This window comes from Meles meles, chromosome 9, assembly GCF_922984935.1.
Source record: "Meles meles chromosome 9, mMelMel3.1 paternal haplotype, whole genome shotgun sequence".
NCBI classification, from domain to species: Eukaryota; Metazoa; Chordata; class Mammalia; order Carnivora; family Mustelidae; genus Meles; species Meles meles.
This window is the reverse complement of record NC_060074.1, coordinates 73,715,287-73,738,249: the sequence shown is the minus strand read 5'-3', so window position 1 is coordinate 73,738,249 and position 22,963 is coordinate 73,715,287. Positions and strand designations below refer to the sequence as shown.

General features: G+C 34.1%; 1 protein-coding gene across 2 annotated transcripts in view; it reads right to left on the bottom strand.

Annotated features, from left to right (window-relative positions):
- The window catches only part of AGPS (alkylglycerone phosphate synthase), a 148,884-nt gene that overhangs the window by 55,822 nt on the left and 70,099 nt on the right, over positions 1-22,963 (bottom strand). For both annotated transcript variants that reach the window (XM_046019212.1, XM_046019213.1), the window contains 3 exons: positions 16,929-17,054; positions 14,530-14,638; positions 4,062-4,189 (listed from right to left, as the gene is read on the bottom strand). In XM_046019212.1, coding sequence (XP_045875168.1) covers positions 4,062-4,189; positions 14,530-14,638; positions 16,929-17,054 — 363 coding nt within the window. The remainder of the gene's footprint in view (positions 1-4,061; positions 4,190-14,529; positions 14,639-16,928; positions 17,055-22,963) is intronic.

Genomic DNA, 22,963 nt, shown 5'->3' with positions numbered 1-22,963 from the left:
CATACAGTCTTTCCCATTAATGGAACAAATGATCCTCCCTCAATACTACAGGGCAGAACTCGTAAGTTTTTACTGGGAAGGGGAAACCCCAGACTTCAAAAATTGCTTTTTTTTTTGAACTAAGTTCTGAGCTTAGTTCAACACTTTTCCCTTAAAACTTTATAAAGATATCCATGTCATCTTTAAACAAACAATAAGAGAATAATAAAATACACCTGAAACTGATATTCTGATTAAGAAACACTTTCTCCTCTCCTGAGATGCTACAGAGGGAAATCTATTTTCTCAGAAAGTCTTAAAAATCACTTACTTACCCATCTACTGAATTAAGTTGGAGATTATACTGGATTGCCATTTGTAAGATAGAATCACATTAATCTTCCACTAAATCTTCCTTTCTAGTTCCTCACCAGGCAGTGAAGTATTGAAAGAGGACAATCCTCACATGGACAAAGATTAGTTGAGAGACCTTAGTAGAATCCTTCTGCTGTCAGTATAAAGCTGTTTAATTTATTTCCTTCAGTAGGAAAAGTGATGAAAATAAGCAAAGAGCCCACTTTGCTATTTGTAAACAAGCATGTATATGCCTTTCCAAAAGATACATATCCAAAGTATAGTTTCCCATTTCAAAAGCAACTTGGGTCTGAAAATACTGCAAAAATGGAAGTACTATGAAATGACAGTGAGAAATTACAAGCAGCCAACTCATTATTCAATCAAGAATTTGGCACAGTCATAAACCATGTACCATCTATTTTAATGGATCTTAATTCTCCTGCTATCAGTTGAAACTCCAAATTGCAAATTGAAGAACTCGTGCCAAAATATGATCATTTTCTCAATTTTTTCTGCCTCAGAATACTGTTACAAAGCACTACAGCACACACAGTTCCATTCTTGACCTACAAGATTTGTACATTCTGTAAACTGACATGTAAATGCCCCTAAACCATAATACAAGGATTTATCCATTTCCAGGGAAGGTAAACATTAATGCTTATGTGCAGAAGTAAAATATGTATGCTCCCCAAACAGCGGAATATCTCCATCTCCAAATTGCAGTAACTATCCTAATTGTTTCATTCATACAAGCAATTTTTGAGAGTAAAATATTATGTATCTAAGCTCTTTAATCAGTTTCAAGCAAGGAAAGCTCTCTAGTTGCATGGTATGTATGTCTTTAAACTGTCTATTACTAAGTACACAGAGCCACATTATTAAAACTGTAGATTAGAAAGGAGCTTTTTTCTGATGTCTTTAACTACAGGGTGGCACTTTGTCAACCATCACCTTTGTTTACTCCAAACCATATACCCAATACAATTTTGTGTAGTCAATTTAGATTATGGTCACTGGTGAATATACCAAGAATTCTTTAAATGAATAAAAGGGCAATTTTTACTGACTTATGCAAGGATGAAGGAAAATTTCACCCTCTGCTTTTTATTAGCACAAGCAGTTTTTCTCTGTTACTTTCTACCAGGGGCATATTAAATTGTACCAAAAACCACATCAGATTATAGCAACTATGTTTAAATCCAACATTTCCATTTTAATAAAATTATAAATTTAGGATTATGATATATTTGTACATCATTTCTCATTAATGAAAGCTAAGATACACATATTTATAATATGGAAAAGCAGGAAAGCACGAAATATGTCTACCTCTACTTCAAAGATCACATAACAACACTTTCTGACAAGTCTACTAAATCTGTTCTAGAATCGAGATCTTGCGAAGGGGCAGATTGGGCCAACAGAGACTGAATGTTACCTCAATGAGATCTTTTGTTGAAAATACATACATACCAGATAGTTTTATAAATTCTATGATTTAAAAAAAAAATCCAATTTGGCATTCCTTCTCATTTTGCCATTAAAAAAACAATGGCCAATTAAAAAGATGTCATTCAAAACTTGAAGAGAGATAAACTGTATCTTTTACTATAAAGCTTTTTTGGGGAGGGAAATAATCAAGCTTGACAGAAAGCAAATAAAAGTACTTAACGCAAAGAATAAATTATAACACCAGGTGAAAACACTTTAATAAAAAAACATTAAGACTGAAATTAATAGGAAAATATAATTTAATTATGGAAAATGGTCCGTTCTAATTTTTAATTGGTAAACTCAGTTATTTTGTAAACAAAAGAAAACAAAAACCTAGCTTTCTACTCTTCTAGGTTTTAACTACCTTGAGCAAAACCATGAGGCTTTGCAAATAGTTCTTTAACTCTTTAACACCTGGGCTATCTTAAATTTGAAATTACTCTCCTTTGCTTCTAAGTGAGGAAGGTTTTGGCAACAATATTTAAAACACACTTGAACTTTACTGCTCAGTGCTCAGATATTACGTTAGAATAACAAATATTTACTCTTAAAACTTATCTCCACTCCTTTATTCAATAATCCTGCTTTTAAATATTATAAATATTTAATAGTACATGAATTATACATAATATATTAATATTTAATAATAGATGTGCTAATATATATTTATATATTAAAATAATATTTAAATATTATACCATCTCATTATTTTAGCAAACATAGCATAATACTTACTGTGTATTTTAGCTCTCTAACCATAACATAATATCCACAAATTCTAGGAATTACAAGCTCTTGTAAGAATTTCAAATATTAACATTCGCTTTTGCTTTAACACCACCAAAGTGACCTGCCACAAGTTCAAGAATGTTCACTCCGGGACTATATTTCTTTATTTAAACTCTTCCCCCACCTAGCAGTAAGACAATCGAGATTAAGGGGGCTATGGCTAAGTTTTGTTGAAGGAAGCAATCTGATAAGTAACTGAAGCTACTTAGAAATTATAAAAATTATCTTTGCCAACCATGAGATTAGGTGACCATGTAGCTGGGAATGTCCTGCAAATGGAAAACCGACAGAAAAAAATAAATGTCTCAGAAAGCAAAACTAAGTGTATGAACTCAAGAACACTGGAAATGGGAAGTGAGTAAATGTAAAATATTTCTGCTAATTTTAGTTTCTTTAAACCATTTAAGAGTGGTTGTCTTGGGATGGTGGGAAGATAAGACTCTTAACCACTTTCCATTTTAATACCTTACAAAGTCTACAATGAATATGGAATGTCTACTGGATATCATTCCTTTGCCTCATCGGATCCTCCCTTCACCCTGCTCATGACACCTGGAAGCTGACCTATATGGGTGAGGTCAGAAAGCTCCCTTGCCCTCAAGATTCCAGTATTATATAGCTGATGGGAAGTACTAACGAACTCCAGGAGTTTGGAGAAAGCAAGAAGAAACAGGCTAGAGTATTTTTCCTTCCTACTGAGAAATGTACAATAAAATTTTATAAAAAACCACTGTAGTTCAAACAATGAACCAATGCCTAAAGAAATGCAAGAATTTCTACAATGATACATAGAACATAGAAATAATATTACGTGGCATTACCTGGTCTTTTAAAAATCCTCAATAATACATCTTTTTTTAAGAAGGAAAGAGAAAATGGGAAGTCTTCTTAACTTACAGCCAAGTATATTATATTATGTTATGTTATTTAATTCAAACTATAGCTTATGTAGTATTATAAAACAAAGCAGGACATAGTAGTAGCACATCCTAAGAACTGAGAAAGTTTGATATACTATACTTAATTTGTTTTTTTTTTAATCCTTGACAGTCAGCCATTATTTTAACTTCGATAACTGTCTTAGTTTAGGAAAAATTACACTTCAAATTAATCACAAAATGTCCTACCTAAAAATAATTTAAGAAAACATAACATTCATTAAAGGCAGAGTCATTCAAAGCCATCAACCCAAGTACACATCTTACCTTGGCTTAAAATCACACAGCACCCTTTAAACCAAAATAGAAAGAAATAGCAACTGCACTTATAGGGATGATTTTTACATTACCTTTTCATAGAGAACTGGGTAAAAACCACATATATAACTATAACACAACTAAATATGAAATTATCTGTGACATATCAAAATCAATTATGCAGTAGAATTTTTAAAATATAAATATAGATGGGTGGGATTTTGTTGTTGTTGTTGTTTTTACCTGTTTTGCAATTTCTCTTAAACAGGCTACTCCTTGTTCAAAATTAGGAAAAGCTACTGAGCCATACTTTTGGTATTCAGGGATTGGTCTGATTTTTATTGTAGCCTCTGTTATCACACCAAGAGTTCCTGAAAAAGAAGGGGGAATAATCCAATATATCACATGCCAATTTTCTAAATCATATTTAAATCTATTTTATCTATTTATTCTATTAATTTATTCTATCCATATTTAAATCTATTTATTCTATGTGGGGAATAATGGCTTCTCAAGTCTTTTTAGAAAAATAACTAAACAAATTTTATACTTTCTAAAAAAAAGGCTTTGGAATACATTTTTCTTATGTATAAATACTTTAAAACTTTTTTAAGGTAACCTTCCTATAAGAAGGTTACTTTTAAATAGTTTTAAAAGTATTACAACCTATTAAAAGAAAAAATTTTTAAAAACAACAGGTTTGTATACCTCAAACATTCAGACAAAAGTATATTTTGATATTTGTGCCTACTTTCACTGTGACAAAAATTTGCTGGGGCAAAAAGAAAATTCTATGAGAATTTAAAAATGATAGAAGAAATTAGAGGGACTATCATTACCCTGCCTTTTTTCCTAGGAATTCATACGAAGACAATGGCAATACTAAGATGCCCTTGTAAGACACAAAAAACCCCAAGTATTTCAGAGACAGAATAGTTGCCATAAATATCTAGTACAAGAGAACCACAATGAAACAAATGCTCTTTCCTTATGTGGAAATGTTCTCCTTACACGGAGGAGGGACAAATCAAAGAGGAAAAAAGCAAGTTAAATATAAACTACATTCTATGAGATCTAAGTAACTATGCTAAAATATCTGAAGAGACATGATTAAAATGATTATATTCACAAAGCCAAGCTTTTCAAATTAGTGGTTTCTGATGTACAAATGGCAGAAATTATTAATACTATTAGTAAATTTTCTGAGAATGATGAAAAAAAGAATCAAGAAAGAGGGAAATCGCTGAATTGGAGAACTTAATGATAACAACAGAAATAAATAAAAAGTATCACAAAAATCAAAGCTCCCAGTAAATTTATAATACACCCAAAATGTCAATACAGGATACAAAATTAAAATAAGAGTTCATTAAAAAGTAAATTACATTAGATCACAGTATGCTCATCACATATACAAATGACTGCCTACCAAGATATCAAATATGACCCTGTTATAATTTGTAAATCACAAAAACTCTGCAAGTCTGGCCCAATTAATATTTAAATAAAAAGTAAATATATCTTGTAAATTTTAAAAGATCACAAAAGTGACTAAGGCTTTATCTTTTATTTCAGCATCTTTATTGAAATATAATTCACAAAGCATAAAATTCACCCATTCAGTATGTTTTCAGTATAATCACAGATATATGCAACTATCATTAAAATCTAAGTTTAGGGGGCACCTGGGTGGCTCAGCTGGTTAAGTGACCAACTCTTGAATTCAGCTCAGGTCATGATCTCTGAGTCATGGGATCAAGCCCTGTGTTGGGCTCTATGCTGGGTGCAGAGTCTGCTTGTCTATCTCCCTCTGCTCCTTATTGCCCCCCCACGACCGCAGCTCTCTCTCTCAAATAAATAAATAAAATCTTAAGAGAAAAAAATTCTAAGTCTAGGACATTTTTATTACCCCCCAAAAGAAACCCCGTTCCCATGAAATAGCCATTCCCCATTTCCCCACACATACATTTTAGCCCCAGACAATCATTAATCTTGTAAAATCTCATAAATCTCTGTAATCTATAAATCTCTATAAATCTGTAAATCTCGTAAAATCTCTATAAATTTGCCTATTCCGGACATTTCATATGGAATTTTACAGTATGTGGTCTTTTGTGACTGGCTTCTGTTTTCAAGGTTTATCCCTATTATAGCATGTGTTAGTACTCATTGTTTATTAATTGTGGACTATTACTCCATTGTATACATAACTCATTTTGTTCATCTATTCATTAGTCAATGGACATTTGGGTTTCCACATTTTTTAAAATAAAACACACACACACACACACACACACACACACACACACACACACGATGCATAGGGCAAAGTAGGGGGGAGGGGGCTCAGAGTTCCTATGCCCTCTGCAGATGCACTACCCTCCCAGTACCTCCATGTGTTCACCATCCTGCAAGCTCCCTGAAACCCACGTTTTAGTGATTTTTATGGAGGCTTCAATACATGGGCATGATTGATTAAACCACTAATTCAATGTCCAGTACCTCTCCCCTCCCTAGAGCTGAAAGTTCCATAGGTTTCCACATTTTGGCTACTTCATATGAATAATGCTACTGTGAATATACATGTAAATTTACATACATATTTTTGTGTGGATGTATGTTTTCCTTTCTCTGGAATATATGCATGAAGACTTTTTTAATTTTAGAAAAACCTCTGGTCCTATTCCATATTACCCTATTCTCAGTTACCTTTTCTTAAGGCTACATTCTGGGCAAGTACCACCAAGAGGCTGGAGGAATGGGAAGGAAGTTAGTTCCCTTCTTGTACCCACCTGGTGGGACAGAGGCTCTACTTGGAGTGACACACTAATACTAGGGTCCCAATTGCCCTTAGCCTGGCTCGTAAAGAGATGGCATCTTGCCAGGAGAAGCAAACCAAGAAAATCTGTTTTCCTTTCCCCTTTTCCCTTGCACTCAGCTACCAAAGTAGGGAGAAAAGCATGCCATTGCTCCCCTCCGCTCCCCTCCTGAGCCATGCTCAGAGACTCAGAGGCTCAGAGACCCAAGCTCGGAGACTTGGTCTCAAGGGACTGAGGAGGGAGGAGGGGAAGGGAATACAAGCCAAAAAGCAGTTCCTAATCTCTTTCTAAAGAAAATTATTTTGTTTGCAACAAATAGAGCATGGAAAAGTTCAAGCCTAAGAGCACTCTCAAAACAGTGGAGGAGGGGTGCCTGGGTGGCTCAGTGGGTTAAAACCTCTGCCTTTGGCTTGGGTCATGGTCTCGGGGTCCTTGGATCGAGCCCCACATCGGGCTCTCTGCTCAGCAGGGAGCCTGCTTCCTCCTCTCTCTCTCTGCCTGCCTCTCTGACTACTTGTGATCCGTCTGTCAAATAAATAAATAAAAATCTTAAAAAAAAAAAACAGTGGAGGATGTGGTAAAAGGCAACTGGGAGGACATAGGTAAATTTATTGTAGATAAAGGCAACACTGTATGCCAGTTAGTTTGCTTACATAGAAACAGTGCACAAGATGCCAAATATGCTCAGAAAAGAATCCCAAACACTAACCTCAGGAACTATCCCTTCTAAGAGATACACTTAAAATGGGTGAATTTTACGGAATGTGAATTATATTTCAACGAAGCTATTAAAAAATAACCATTATAAGTTAATTAATTCTCTAAACGAATTACAAATGAAACTTGAGCTTTTTTTTTTTTAAATAAGGAGCTAACAGTTATACATTTTACAAATTGGAAAATTTGTATCTTACACTATAAAAGTACCTTATGCTATAAAAGGCACCTAAGAGAACTTCTAAATCTTTGCCAGAGAAGAGGCAAAAGGCTGACAAGTAAACTACTTGTACTATGATGTCCCCTCATCTACCAGTACAGAATTATTTACCACACTTGTTCGTTCCTATCAATACAAGTGGTATCACTTTAATTTTTAAAGTTGCTAATTTTCCTAGCACTATGCTGACAGTACCACTAAGCTTATTTGTAATTCTTTCAACCCTTTTTACATTTATAGAAGCTCCTGGTAGCCTTGGAATTAACACCTCATATTAAATGTCCTTTCTACAAATGAACTGAAATTTGACAGGCATATAATCCTAAACACAGGAATCACCTCTATTTAACTCTAATCTGACCACAGATTACAGAACACTTTAATAAATACTTGCTGAAACTCAAAAGTCACCAGATTGAAATCCATTAAGGAAAAGGTCAGAATAAGCCATGATTGCAGACGGGAAAACTTTTCTTCTTAAAACTAAACTCCAAGTTCCCAGGTTTTTGTGAAATCTTTCCTTAACATCTGAGAAATGGAGCCATTTGAAAATCCTTCTTTGAATTATAACATATAATATTATCTAATACAACAAATATAATCCAGGAAAAAGCTGGAAACCATTCAAATGCCAATCAATGAGGGTCTGGCTAGTGTACAGTCAGTAGCTGTCGAAAAGAATGAGGTGGCTCTAAAAGTAATGATATGGAGTAAGCTTTACAAAAGGAAGTGCAAGCAGAGTAGTAAACTCTTGTTTGTGCTTTTAAAAGAGCATATATACACACTTAAATATAGCACAAAGTGTTTACTGTAAACAAAGGAAATGCTCTGAAGAAGGGATAGAAGGCAGATTTCCCATTATACATCCTTAATACCTTTTGAATTTTATACATCTGTCCATATTTTAATTTTGTGCATGTAATTACTATATCCAAAAAGTTTACTTTAAAATATATATACCTTTACATTAGGAAACTTCTTTTAAAGTTCTAATTCTACAGTGGAAAGTGACCATGTCTTAAACTTCTGCATACCTGTATTGCTTCCTATGTAGATGAGGCACTCTCAAGTAATAAAACCCACCATAACATTGTAAGTGAGGTAAAAAAAAAAAAAAATTGTAAAGTGACACTCTGCATTATCACAAGGTTAATGAAATGCCCAAAGCAAGTCTCTGCAACTATCCAGCTATGAGTCTACAGGGAGTTCCACTGTGAAAGCAAAGCCACCCAGGTCTCAGAGAGCAGCTTCCATTCAAATTAGCCCATCACAAATGGATATATCTAAATTCACTCAATCAAATGGCTCGTTTCTGTTGTGTTTTAATAATAAAATTTAAAATAAAATAAAATAATTAAATTTAAAAATAAAATTTATTGATTCTTTTGCTTTGGGAATGTTATGCCAGTGGAATGATATAAAAGACTTGAATTATTATACCTTGAATATATGTACATTATATCACTTTATACACTTATATTCTAAATCTGCTTTATATAATTGCTTATAAATAATTCCATGGCAATATGACATCACAGAGGCTTATATATACATCATTCACTTTTTTGTTTCATCAAAACTACACTACAATAAATTTAAGAATTTTCTAATCTATAATTTTCAAATATAATGTTTCTTCTCAAGAAAACTGAGAGCTTCACGGGCTATTTGATATAAAATGCAAGTATTTGCTTAAAGTAAATAAATTCTTTTGTAATTTGACAATATACTTCCAGGTGACTTCAGGACTAAGAAGAATGTAAGTCATTTGACTCTGAATCTTCCCTCTCTCTCTACCTTCTCCTGCGCCAAAACATAAAAATCAACAAGAAACAGAAAACCACAAATAATATTGAAATAAAACTTTCACTATTACTAGGAGACAAAAAAACACTCTGACCTTCACATTACTTGTTAAATAGAGATAAAAAGAAAAAATTCCGAAAGACCTACTATAGCCTTCCACCTGCTGCAAGCTTCTAAGGGTTGAAAGTAAGGGGAAACTTAAAAGATTTTATATGGAAAAACAAAGAGTATATGAGGACCTGGAGAAAGCAAAGACAAAATCAATCACAGACACCAAAAGTGCAACAGTAACACCAAAATCCTGTACAGGGAAATCCATAGCCCTGGCTGTGGGGAGGGGTCTGAAAATGGGAAGAACTAGAAAGGCATCCTTAGAGAGACAAGAGGAGTATTTCAGAGGAGCATCATATTCAGAGAAGTATGGTACTCCTTGGAGACAAAGTAATGATGGGAAAGAATGAAGTAAGAGAGGGAAATTAAAGATCCTATAGAAATAAAAAAGAAGACATGCCATGCCTTCTCCCACCAAAATACCACCATCCACAAAACAAGTAGCACAAGAGAGGGAAGTAGCACGGGAAAGGACATTCCCAAACTAGGAAACACTTTCTAAGTAATAAATAGCAATAGAAAAAAGCAGACCAAATCCACAAAAACTACTAGAAAAAGACAAAATGTAAATAAAAGCTTTTCTGCTGATGAAAAGTCTCTCTCCTAAACCAACCATGATCGTGAAAAGAAAACAGTAATAAACATCTCAAACTGAATTAAATATTGTCAAGCAAGCCTTTGGGGATATTAAAAAAAAAGAGAAAAACAAAACCTGAATCAGAAATACAATCATTAAAAGTTGGCAAAAAGCAAGAAGAAATGGGGGCGCCTGGGTGGCTCAGTGGGTTAAAGCCTCTGCCTTCAGCTCAGGTCATGATCCCAGGGTCCTGGGATCGAGCCCCGCATCTCGAGCCCTGCATCTCGGGCTCTCTGCTCAGCAGGGAGCCTGCTTCTTCTTCTCTCTCTGCCTGCGTCTCTGTCTACTTGAAATCTCTGTCTGTCAAATAAATAAATAAAATCTAAAAAAAAAAAAAGCAAGAAGAAATGAAATGAGAGATGACTAATCTCAGGAAAGAAAAAGAGCAGCAACAACAATAAAACAACATATAAAAAATGAAGGCTAAGTTATAAGGTATCCAAAGGAGAACAGAGAATAGATTCAAATGAAGACTTAATAGAGGGCACTGAAGAAGAGCAGGAAAATAATGAGGGGACTGAAAATGAAATTTTAAAAAAGCTGGGGAATTAAAAAGAGTTAGTCACTCCCTGAAATGCCAAACAAACACAGTCAAACATAGTATAATTAGTGTCCCTGAAGAAGAAAAATCAAAACGAAGGGGGGGGGGGACCCCTAATATTTAACAGTAGATCCAAAAAAACTTTCCAGAAAGAATAAAAGATGTAAATGTAAACATAGAAAGGGTCCACTGGGTGCCATGCGAAACAACACAGAACAATCAACTCTGAGCTATAGAAGTAGTAGACTGCAATAATTAAAAAATCCTCAGGACACTCGGGCAAAAAAAGGGAAACAATCTACAAAGGCAAAAGAACTAGCATTAGATTTCTTTAAAACAACATATAAAACCAAGCAACACTGGAGCAGCATTTTCAAGAATCAAGGATACAAAGTGCAACCCATGGACATTATAACTACTCAAGCTGTCTTACAAGTGTCAAGGTCATACAAAAGGTAAAATTACACAAAAGGACTGATAATAAGCATTTCACTTATTTCAACATAGAGCAAAGAAGAAAACAAGGGTGGGTCATAGGCTTAAAAAAAATAAAAATGTAGTTTTAACCATTTTTCAAATGAAAGAACAAATTATTTTGAGTTACTAGTAAATTTCATACATAAGAAATTTCATACATAAGGAAAGATGTAAAGCATCTCAGAGGCTTTGACTATTATAGTGTCTAAAATGGAAGGAAGCTGCTAATTGAAAAAAATCATTATGAAAAATTTGTAACACAAAACAAGATAAAAACATTAAATTCAACATGGTTAGTCACATGGAGAACTTCGTAGGATCAGAAAAATACATTCTAAGGGCACCTGGGTGGCTCACTGGGTTAAGCCTCTACCTTCGGCTCAGGTCATGATCTCAGTGTCCTGGGATCGAGCCCACATTGGGCTCTCTGCTCAGAGGGAAGCCTGCTTCCCCCTCTCTCTGTCTCTGCCTGCCTCTCTGCCTACTTGTGATCTCTATCTCAAATAAATAAATAAATCTTGGGGAAAAAAAAGAAAAGAAAAATGTATTCTTTAATGATAATGCTTTCAAGGCTATCATGAGATCATTTTAACTATAGCAAAAAAAGTTTTTTTAACTTGAAGAAAAGTATATGATTCACATTTAAGGCAGAAGGTAATTATTTAGATGGCTCAAGACAACAGATAAAAATACATATTATGAAAGAATATGAACTTGTTGTGATGAGTACCAGGTGATATACAGAAGTCTGAATCACTATACTATACTCCTGAAACTAGTATTATATTGTATGCTAACTAGAATTTAAAAACGTAAAAAAAATAAAATTCTAAAGTAAAAAATAAAATAAAAAGAATATGATTTCACATAAATTAACTTTCTCAATCATGCTGTCTCCCGGCCTACATTAAGATGACTCTGTATCCACATACAGAGATGGGGATTAAGAACTATACTTGTATAGACTATACTTGTAAAGACTACTGATGCCAAAATAATAAATAGCAATGATAGTAATAAACTTAACATTTGTTGAGTATTTACTAAATGCTTATAGACTGCTTATCATAATCTCATTTAATCCTCACAAAAGCTTATGAAAATGGTTTCTTTTATTATCCTCATTCTATAGCTGAGAATACTGGCATAGAAAATTACCTAATTTAAACAAAGTTACAGAAATTTATGTGGTGGAACCAGGACTGAAATCCAGATCTGAAAGATTTCATCATTCATGCTCCTAAATCATTTTACATATATGTGTATAATAAAATCTCACTTAAATACAGTAATTTGCCCTAGTGTATGTTTAATAAATCATACTTCTTTGCTTCCTCTATTATGAGTTTACCTTTCTTAAATTCAGAAAATAATTTATTATTGAGAGAGGTAGTCTAGTCATTTAGATACAGTTTAAACTATTTTATTTTATTTTATTTTATTTTTTTTAAGATTTTATTTATTTATTTGACAGAGAGAGATCATAAGTAGGCAGAGAGGCAGGCAGAGAGAGAGGAAGAAGCAGGCTCCCCGCGGAGCGGAGTGCCCGACGTGGGGCTCGATCCCAGGACCCTGAGACCATGACCTGAGCCGAAGGCAGCGGCTTAATCCACTGAGCCACCCAGGCGCCCCAGTTTAAACTATTTTAAAAGACATAAAAGACCAAATTCTCTCTCCAGTTACCCTATAACCCTTACCACTCTACCCTAGACTTGCTGCCTACTACACTCTTATAGCTAAATCTTATGTTCCTGTTACACTGAAAACCTGGCAGCTTCACCACACAGCTTCACTTTAAGTCTGCCCACCTGCAGTTCTCTCTGCAGGGCAACTAGCTCACCACCTTATTCCATCAATTCCTATCAACCTTCAGGAACCACTTTAGCCATGGCCCCTCTGAAGAGGTCTTCTTAAGCACTCATTAAAATGAACTTTGTTTGTATTTCTCCTGCATTTACTTCTAATCATACAATTTATCATACTATATTATAAAGGTCAATTGTAACCTGTGTCCCTTCAGTGTGCCAGAACAGTACCTAGCACCAAAATTTTAAAATACTAAGTGAAGGGAGAAAAAAATGTCTGATACGGTTACTTAAAAAGATCATTTATATTTACAGAGTTGACTCCAACTATATATGTACCAAGAGTATAATTAATAACTCTCAGTTTTAATACCTATTACTCAATTTGATACCAGGTGGCAAAAGGTTATATATCTTAGTTAACTTTTGGATGATATGTTAGTATTAGAAGTTGCAGAATATTTACCAAAGAACTATATTATTTTAAGGGAATTTAACATTTTTCTCATAAAAATGTAGTTCTATTTTTCCACAGAAGAGTATCCTGATCAGAAAATAAATAAGAAAGTAAACTGGTAAGACATCTTGACAAAGGTTTATCATTGATTATCATGAAAAAATATTTAAGCTATATCACTGCTCATCAAATCAACAGTTGACCTCTAACATGTCACTGAGACATAGCTTGTTGTATTTTCCCTCTTTGATGTTTCTGTCAAAAGATAGGATTGATGTCCCATCATCCTAGTTTATTATAATTGCTCTCTCATCCATGAATACAGCTAAACGTTTCAAAAATCTATCTCTTTTTCAGCTTGTACCATCTTCTAAATTAGTAATGAGTTCCTCCACTAAGTTAGAGACACTTGTTTTATCTTATTTCTCTGAATTTAAGGGATATCCCTCTCTGCTATTCTAAAAATTAAAAAACACGACAATGTTCATCTTATCCATAACATTCACCGCAGAACAGTTAGTTTGCAAAATAGAAGGTCGGTTTTTTCCTGATCAGTACAGCAATTAAATGTGAGATAAAGAACTACATTCTAATCAACCCAGCATTAAGTAACCAAGCAAAGAATAGTAAATAGTTAAAAAAAGAAAGTCCAACATACGTTTTAAAAGATATATAAATCAACAGGATTTTAAATTCCACTTCTTCAAAGAATCAAATAGCAAATAATAAAAAGTACAATTACAGAAAGTCAAGACACTAAGACAATACTTTCTCAGCCCTTCCCCCCTGAGAAGTCAGACAAGGTTAGAGAAAGCAAACCCTTTTAAATCTTAACAACTACTCTTCCTAAAAAACTGTAAAACAAAAATAAAATACCAAAAGGGCTAACTTATCTCTAAAACTATAAAGACCAAAATGTAAAAGGACGTTTAATAAGATGTTCTCATAATAAAAACTTTATGAAGTACTAAATTAAAGTAATAAAACTTAAAAAAAATCACCATTCTTTAAATATATAAAATGTGTCTTTCTTTCAAAGATCTTATATCACAATATCACAGATTTTCACAAAACTGAGTCACTAACCTATAATTTTTTGTAATAAATTTAGTTATATTTACCTTCAGATCCCATGATGAAGTGATGGATATCAGGGCCTGTTGACATACGAGGTCCTTGACAGCTTTTTTCTATTATACCTCTAGGTGTTACCATTTTTATATGAACCACCTGTTTAATACAATGCATGATGTAAAGTCTACATATTTGTCAGTGAATGTTGTGCATATGTGTACACACAACCATCTATATTTATAAAAAAAAAACTCTACTTTAAAAAAACTCTACTTTTAAAATAATAGATTAAGTGGATAAATGGTGACACCCTTCAGAATTCTAATATCTTTTAATAATTCTTAGACTAAAAATAAATTTTATATAACTTTAAAAGAAGAAAAAATCATTCTAAGATTGTTACTGATTTGGGTATGTTCATCACCTTAAAAAAATGAAAAGCACTTTTCTTTAAACCAAATTTAGTCTAGGATTATCCATGTGGCAAAAAACTAAAGGACAAAAAAAATAATGATCATATTTTAATAGGTTCATTCTTTCACTTAATTTTGAATGAAGCACTATTAATAACATCAAGCTGCTTCGATGCTTAGAATTCTAAGAAAAAATTTACTCTTGCCTTATTCCCACCCTCAATTTATCTACTTTGCTCACTTAGTAGAAAAGAATGAAAAGAATGAGAGTATTAATTATAATCAGGTAAAAAATGGGATGAAGAGAGAGATGTAGTGATTGAACTGAAAAGAAGAAAAGAGAGATGCATGTGATACAAGTCTCACACCAGTGAGAATGTAAGCATACTCGAGGGAGAGGGTCACTCAAAAATAGTTCCTGAAATTTAAATCAGGAAATGGTTAGGTGAAAATCCAACACATTTTTACAACAGCTTTTTGACAGATAAACAAAAATAGTCTATTTATTATTTAAGGAAATGAGCAGAGGACATCAATAAACAATTCACAAAATAGAAACCAAAAATCACCAATGAAGACATTTTAAAAGTTACATTCATTAGCAATTAAAGAAATAAAAAAAATTAAAAAGACAAAAATATAAATAAAGGGTCGAGTAAAAGAAATATTCTCATAGTGCTAGTAGGAATGCCAATTGGCACAAATTTCTATGAAACATTTTGGCGATAAAAATTCAAAGACTTAAAAAACATAAATGTCTTGATTCAACAATGCAAGTCTTAGGAACTTCCCCAAAGTGATTAAAGATGTATGCCAAGGAAATTACTAAAGAAGATATTTTCCTCTTTGTTTTCTACAATTTTGAAATCAAGAAAAATTTAAAATATTCACTAATCGGGAATTACTTTAATAAACAATGAATTACCAGTAAAAGAGAATTATACACAGTCTAAAAATGATAGTATATAAATACATTTGTCTTTGTTCTTTTACAAGTTAATATATTGATAACATAGTCTAAAGAGATTAAACATAGCATGATCCTTTTTTGTATCAAAAGCTAGATACACACACGCAAATAAGCACATTAGGATATACGCTTATAATCTGTGGTCCTTAAGGCTCTCCAAAAAAGGAATAAAATAAATTATATGCTTTAGCAGTAAATGCTTACTAAGTGTAGCAGTCTATCACATGTTAACTAAGATAAAGTTTTTATAATCCAACAGTAAAAGGACCAAATTCTCTCCTCTGAAATTGAATGTTATTTTATTTGCAAAAAGAAAAATGTGATTTCTAAAAATATCCTCAATTTTTAAAAAAAGGATAATGTGAACATTTTAAGTGTTTATAATAAACACTTATAATAATTCCATGCCGTGAATATCATTATTCTACTTTACAGAAGAGGAAAGAAGTTTAAAAAGATGAGCCAATTTGTACAAGGTCACACAACTAATCACTGGAAAAGCTACACATGGAACAAATGATATCTAATCCCTAGTCAGAATGCCCACAGTTACACTATTATCACACTAACTCCCAGAACACTGGCACCAGATCAGCTAAAATAAAATGGTGTGCCCATAAACCACTACAGGTCATACTGCCACCTACTAGAACCTTTTTAATCAGACTCTCTCATTCTATAGAGAAAAAAATTTTTTAAGAGAAGTATAAACTCTCCTAAGGCAAGAGTGGCAATGATGAGATCATCTAAATAAATGGACTAAAACCTTGGTGGACTTGAAGACTGAGGCTCCATGAGGCTTATAAAATAATGCTTATATATTTTATAAGTCAGATACTATGAAGCATCTATAAAGTTGAAATATCAGTCACTTGAAAAGGAGCACCTGTAAATAATGACCACAGTTGTCTTTAAACTGTTCCTATTACACACAGTCAACTTCACTATAATTAAAAGGGGTATACTTTTGAGAAGACCCTACCATACAACTCTAAAAAGGGCTTTAATCATTTTATAGTAATATACTAATCAATTATGACATAGTAACCAGAAAAAAATTTACCAGGTCCTCAATATTGCCATAGATATTCTTCTTCATGCCCGATGCCCGAGTAGAAACCCATCCTCCCACGGTGCTGAATTCCAGGGAATCTGGTTCATGACCTGTACAATAACCACTTTCTTTAAGCTGAAAAACAAAAAATGTAGTATTTTACTAGTGAGAATGGCACCATTTCATATAGCATTCAACACATTAACTTATTTTTCAGTGTTCCAAGATTCACTGTTTATGCACCACACCCATGCAAACCATGCCCTCCTTAATACCTACCACCAAGTTCGCCCATGCGCCCACTCCCCTCCCCTCTAAAACCCTCAGTTTGTTCCTGAGTCCACAGTCTCTCATGTTTCACACTTTAAAATTTCCATATGTCACTGGTATTTGGACTCATTAAAACCCATGTAAAAAAAGAAATACTTTTATCATGCTCATCCAAAAAAATTTTTAAGCTTTGGCCCAGTGGAAAACTTTATAAAACTGAAAAATGTGGACCAAAAGATGGGCTTGCTAGCCAATCTTATTCCTTTCATCCTTTTAAAATAAAACCAACTACCGTCCCTACTTTTTTTTTTTTTTTTTTTTTTTTTTTACCACAAAGAGATAACTTAAATACTTACGGAGATCAGATTATGTTTAAATAACTGCCAACTTCACCTAAACACTTTCAATAAATAAAGCACTTAATCTCTTGTTTTCCCTATCCTAACATAATATGCAGCAGGCCTGCAGAAAATATAAGCAAATTGCCTGTACTTAATTCTCTCAAGGAGTCATGTGTTTTAATGTACAGCCATCTGGCTAGGTTTCCTGCATGTAATACAATCATTTATTTGTGATGCAGATCATGCATTCCTGTACATTAAATAGTCACTTGTTTCTCATTTTTCTATATTAGCTTGGCTTTGCCATCTGCACAGCACCTGAAGTTGAATGGATGCCCTTTACTGCAACACCACCAAAGCCATTCCACTGAAATCATTTTAAAGACTCAGTCATCTCATGTCAAATGGTACAGACACCACCATCTGCACACTCACTGTCTACTGCACTCAAGCCCATCAATCTGTATTGACCATTTTGATAGTCATCCAGTTAAGCAACTGCTTCTATTTTCCAAGTAAGCCATGCAGAGATGTAGAATATGTCAGCTATGTTTGTATCCGTAAGTATGGTATAAAAGTTGTGATCCAAGTTGAGAGAACTTAATAAGTTAAACATAATTTGTTAGCTTTTGCACATAAGCATTGCAAATTATTATCTTTTCTAACATTTTTGCTAGAAAAACAGCATTTAAAGATATCAATTATTAATAATAAATTTCACTAAATATTCAAGTGTTTAATTTTAAGAAATTACTAACTATTCACAAAGAAGTACCTTAAATGTATGAACAATTTAAAATGAAGATCATCAGAGTGTTATTTTATAGTTCTTCCTTAACTCCCAATCTATATTCATATTATTTACTCTCAAAAAAGACTACTGTTACTCAATTTTTCTGAAATTAGCAGAAAAAGGAAAAACACTAATAGAGCACTTAGATATCCTAAGCACTAAACAGTGAGTTTTCATATATTCTGATGACAAAATCTCTACATTACCTACACCAAAACAAATTAAATCTAAACTACTTCTGTAAGTACATCCAATGTTACATATAATTTGCCTCTTAAGACTGTAGGTTTACTTCATTACCTTCCTCAATTATAAAGTGGCTACCACAAGCCAGGAATTATGTAAAGCAATGAAAATGAGGATATAAAAAGAATGGGGGTTGGGGGAAGACAGTCTCTATGCTCAAGGACCTCGACCTAGCACACAATTTTAAATCTACTACTTTGTTAAAATCTGACTAACTTCCTACTAGGTAAGTGAAGTAAGTGTAATAGTTAAGAACCTGAACTTGAAACTTGCCATTTATGCTTGCTAGGAAATCTGCATGTTACAGTACACTTATTAATAGGAAAGTTTTTGGCATATGGTTGGGTGCTTAATAAATGGTATCTATGACTATATACATTCAGCCACTTTTTCTTCTAAAGGCTAAGTTTTGTTTTTGTTTTTAAGATTTTATTTATTTATTTGAGAGAGAGTGAGAGAGCACAAGAGTCAGGTAAGGGGCAGAGGGAGAAGCAGACTCCCCGTTGAACAGGGAGCCCAATGTGGGGTTTGATCCTGGGAGTTTGGGATCAGAACCTGAGCCCAAGGCACATGTTTAACCAACTGAGCCACTCAGGCACTGCTTACTGTGTCTTTGTTAATGCCATTAGCTGCATCTGAACAAAGGTTTACAGATTTAACTCATATAGTTAATCAAATATCCTTTTTTAATAAAATAAAATAACCTCTCCTCTCCATCTGTATCCCATAAAACAGAATAAGAAATTTGTCTTACTCATTTCTGTACTCCCATTCAATATTAAAACAAATACTAACTATGTTCTAGGCATAAGACACATCACTAAGAGCAAATTCTAAATTGCAGAGCTTGTTATTATATAGAAAGAGAAGGAACTGAAATTAACAAAAAACATAATTAAGTAAATACAGAACAATTAGAAGTATAAAGAAAAAATTAAAAGTGCAGCAGAGACATTCACCCAAGTTCAAGTAAAAGGAACTAGATACATCCTCTCACATGAAAAAAAAAAAAAAAAAAACCCTGAAAAAATATAGGATACAAGTCTTTAAATAACTGGACATGAGGTAATAAAGGGCTGTGATCCCTTGAGAAAGCAAACAAAGGAACTGAATACTATGAATGCCCCTTGCTTATGCTCCAGATGGTGATGCAGGGAAAGAGAATCCAAGTACAACTCTGGCCAACACTGTATGTGAGGTAAGGAGACTGAGTTTGAAGTTGTGGGAAACCAAAGCATATAAAATTCACAAGAGAAAGTACTGAAGAGAAGAGAACAGCAAAGAGAGAAAACCCTGGAGATTGGCAGAGGGTCCCCTTTAAAGTAGTCAGCAGAGTAATGAAAAGCACATACAAGTGAGGAAACTACCCAGGGTGAGAGTTTAAAACAATGCAAAGGATTCGAGAAAAGTACTAGCACTCATACAGGCCCAGAAGTCTATTCCCACCAGCCTGACTTGGAAAATTTTTCCTTCACAAAGCATAAGACAGAACATCCAAGATGATCATTCTTCAGTAATGAGAAATGATTAGCTTTAAGACTGAGCACTGTTCCTGAACCCACCTAAAAGATCACAGAAGCAAGAACTAAAGAATCAAACTATATCCAAATATCTATATCCCAGGAAAAAAAGGCTCAAGAATATTTATAGAACTGAAAAATATCCAAGACCTAACAAGATGATATTCACAATGTCTGGTACTTAATAAAAAATTGCCAGGGCACCTGGGTGGCTCAATGGGTTAAAGGCTCTGCCTTCGGCTCAGGTTATGATCTCAAGGTCCTGGGATTGAGCCCCCACATCAGGCTCTCTGCTCAGCAGGGAGCCTGCTTCCCCCACTCTCTCTGCCTGCCGCTCTACCTACTTGTGATCTCTCTCTCCCTCTCTGTCAAATAAATAAATAAATAAAATCTTTTTAAAAAAATTGCCAAGTGTACAAGGAAGCAAGAAAACACAACCCATAATGAGGAAAACAATCATTATGAGGTAAATAATCAAAACCAACCCAGAACTAACACAGATGTTAGAAATAGCTGACCAGGACATTAAAACAGTTACTTAACTATATGCCATATGTTCAGAGTAGAGACATAGAAAATATAGAAAGACCCAAATTAAATATCTAGAAAAGTAAGAAATATAATGTTTGAGATTAAAAAATACACTTTGTGGGGTTAAGAGCAGAATATATTCAGCAAATAAAAGATTAGTGAACTCCAAGATGTGGCAAAAGAAACTGAAGAGAAAAATGAGAAAAGCAGGGCGCCTGGGTGGCTCAGTGGTTTAAGCCGCTGCCTTTGGCTCGGGTCATGATCTCAGGGTCCTGGGATCAGGTCCCACGTCAGGCTCTCTGCTCGGCAGGGAGCCTGCTTCCCTCTCACTCTCTCTGCCTGCCTCTCTGCCTACTTGTGATCTCTCTCTGTCAAATAAATAAATAAAATCTAAAAAAAAAAAAAAGAAGTCTCTTATTAAAAAAAAAAAATGAGAAAAGCAGCAGTAAGCTGTAGAACTTCAAACAGCCTAATATATAAGCAAACAGAGTCCCTAAAAGTCAGGTGGGGGAGGGAGAGTCAGATAATTGAAGAAATAATAGCCCCAAATTTTCCAAACGTGATGAAAAGTATAATTGCACAAATAAAAGAAGCTCAATAAAGCCCCAGTGTAAGAAATACAGACACAAAAAAACCCTACACCAAGGTCTATCACAATCACGTAACTCAAAGCAGTTATAAGAAAATCTTAAAAGGAAAACTGAGGGCAAAAAACCCCACAGAATGTACAAAAGGACAAAGATAAGATTTCTAGCCAGAAACAGTAAAGTGAGACAACAGTGAAGCATTATCTTTATATTACTGAAAGAAAAACACTATATACTTATCATTCTTTTTTTTTTAATTTTTAATTTTATTTATTTGACAGAGATCACAAGTAGGCAGAGAGGCAGGCAGAGAGAGAGAGAGGGAGAGAGAGAGGAGAAAGCAGGCTTCCCGCTAAGCAGAGAGCCCGATGCAGGGCTTGATCCCAGGACTCTAGGATCATGACCAGAGCTGAAGGCAGAGGCTTTAACCCACTGAGCCACCCAGGTGCCCCTCAACTTATCATTCTATACTCAGTTAAAATACCTTTGAAAAAACAGAAAAATAACCTTGAACTATTAAGCAATTAAAGCAAGACGACAGGATACATGATAAATATACAAAACTCAATTGCTTTCCAATATACCAACAAGCAACAAGTGGAATTTAAAAATAAAAACATAATGCCATTTACATTAGGCCCACCAAAATGAAATACTTAGGTATAAATCTAATAGATACCTTACAAAATCTATAAAGAAAAGTCAAAGTTTTAAATAAATGGAGAGAAATATCCCATGTTTATGGAAGACTCAATATTATCCTGATGTCAGTCCTTCCCAAATTGATCTAAAGATTCAGTGTAACAAACCCAGTCAAAATCTCAACAAGGCATTTACAGATATTAAGAAACTGATTCTAGAGTCTATATAGATGGGCGCCTGGGTGGCTCAGTGGGGTAAGTGTCTGCCTTTGGCTCAGGTCATGATCCCAGGGTTCTGAGATTGAGCCCCACCATCGGGCTCCTTGCTCAGCAGAGAGCCTGATTCTCCCTCTCCCTCTGCCTGCCACTCGGCCTACTTGCGCTCTCTCTCTCTGTCAAATAGTATATAAAAAATCTTGAAAGTCTTGGGGCACCTGGGTGGCTCAGTGGGTTAAGCCTCTGCCTTCGGCTCAGGTCATGGTCTCAGGGTCCTGGGATCGAACCCCGCATCGGGCTCCCTGCTCAGCACGGAGCCTGCTTTCTCCTCTCTCTCTCTCTCTCTGCCTGCCTCTCTGCCTTCTTGTGATCTCTCCCTCTCTGTTAAATAAAAACAACAACAACAACAACAACAACAAAAACTTGAAAGTCTATATGGAAAGGGAAAAATCCCAGAAGAGCCAACACAATTTGAAAGGTAATCTTTTCAACAAATGTTGCTGAAATAACTGGATATCCATATGCAAAAAAAAAAAAAAAAAAAAAACAAAACTTCAATCCATCCTTTGCACCATACATAGACATTAACTCAGAATCTTCAAAACTCATCAGAGACTTCAATGGAAACCAAAAACTATGAAACTTAGATGGGAGAAAATCTTTGTAACCTTAAGTAAAGCAAAGATTTTAAGATATGACAGCAGAACCATGAAATATAAAGTAAAAAATTAAATACATTATGGAATTCACCAAAATTAAAAAGATCTATTCTTCAAAAGACTCTGTTAAGAGACTGAAAAGACAAGCCAAAGACTGGGAGAAAATATTTGCAAAGCATAGATTGGCAAAAGGACTTTTATCCAGAACATGTAAAGAATTCTCAAAACTCAATAAGAAAA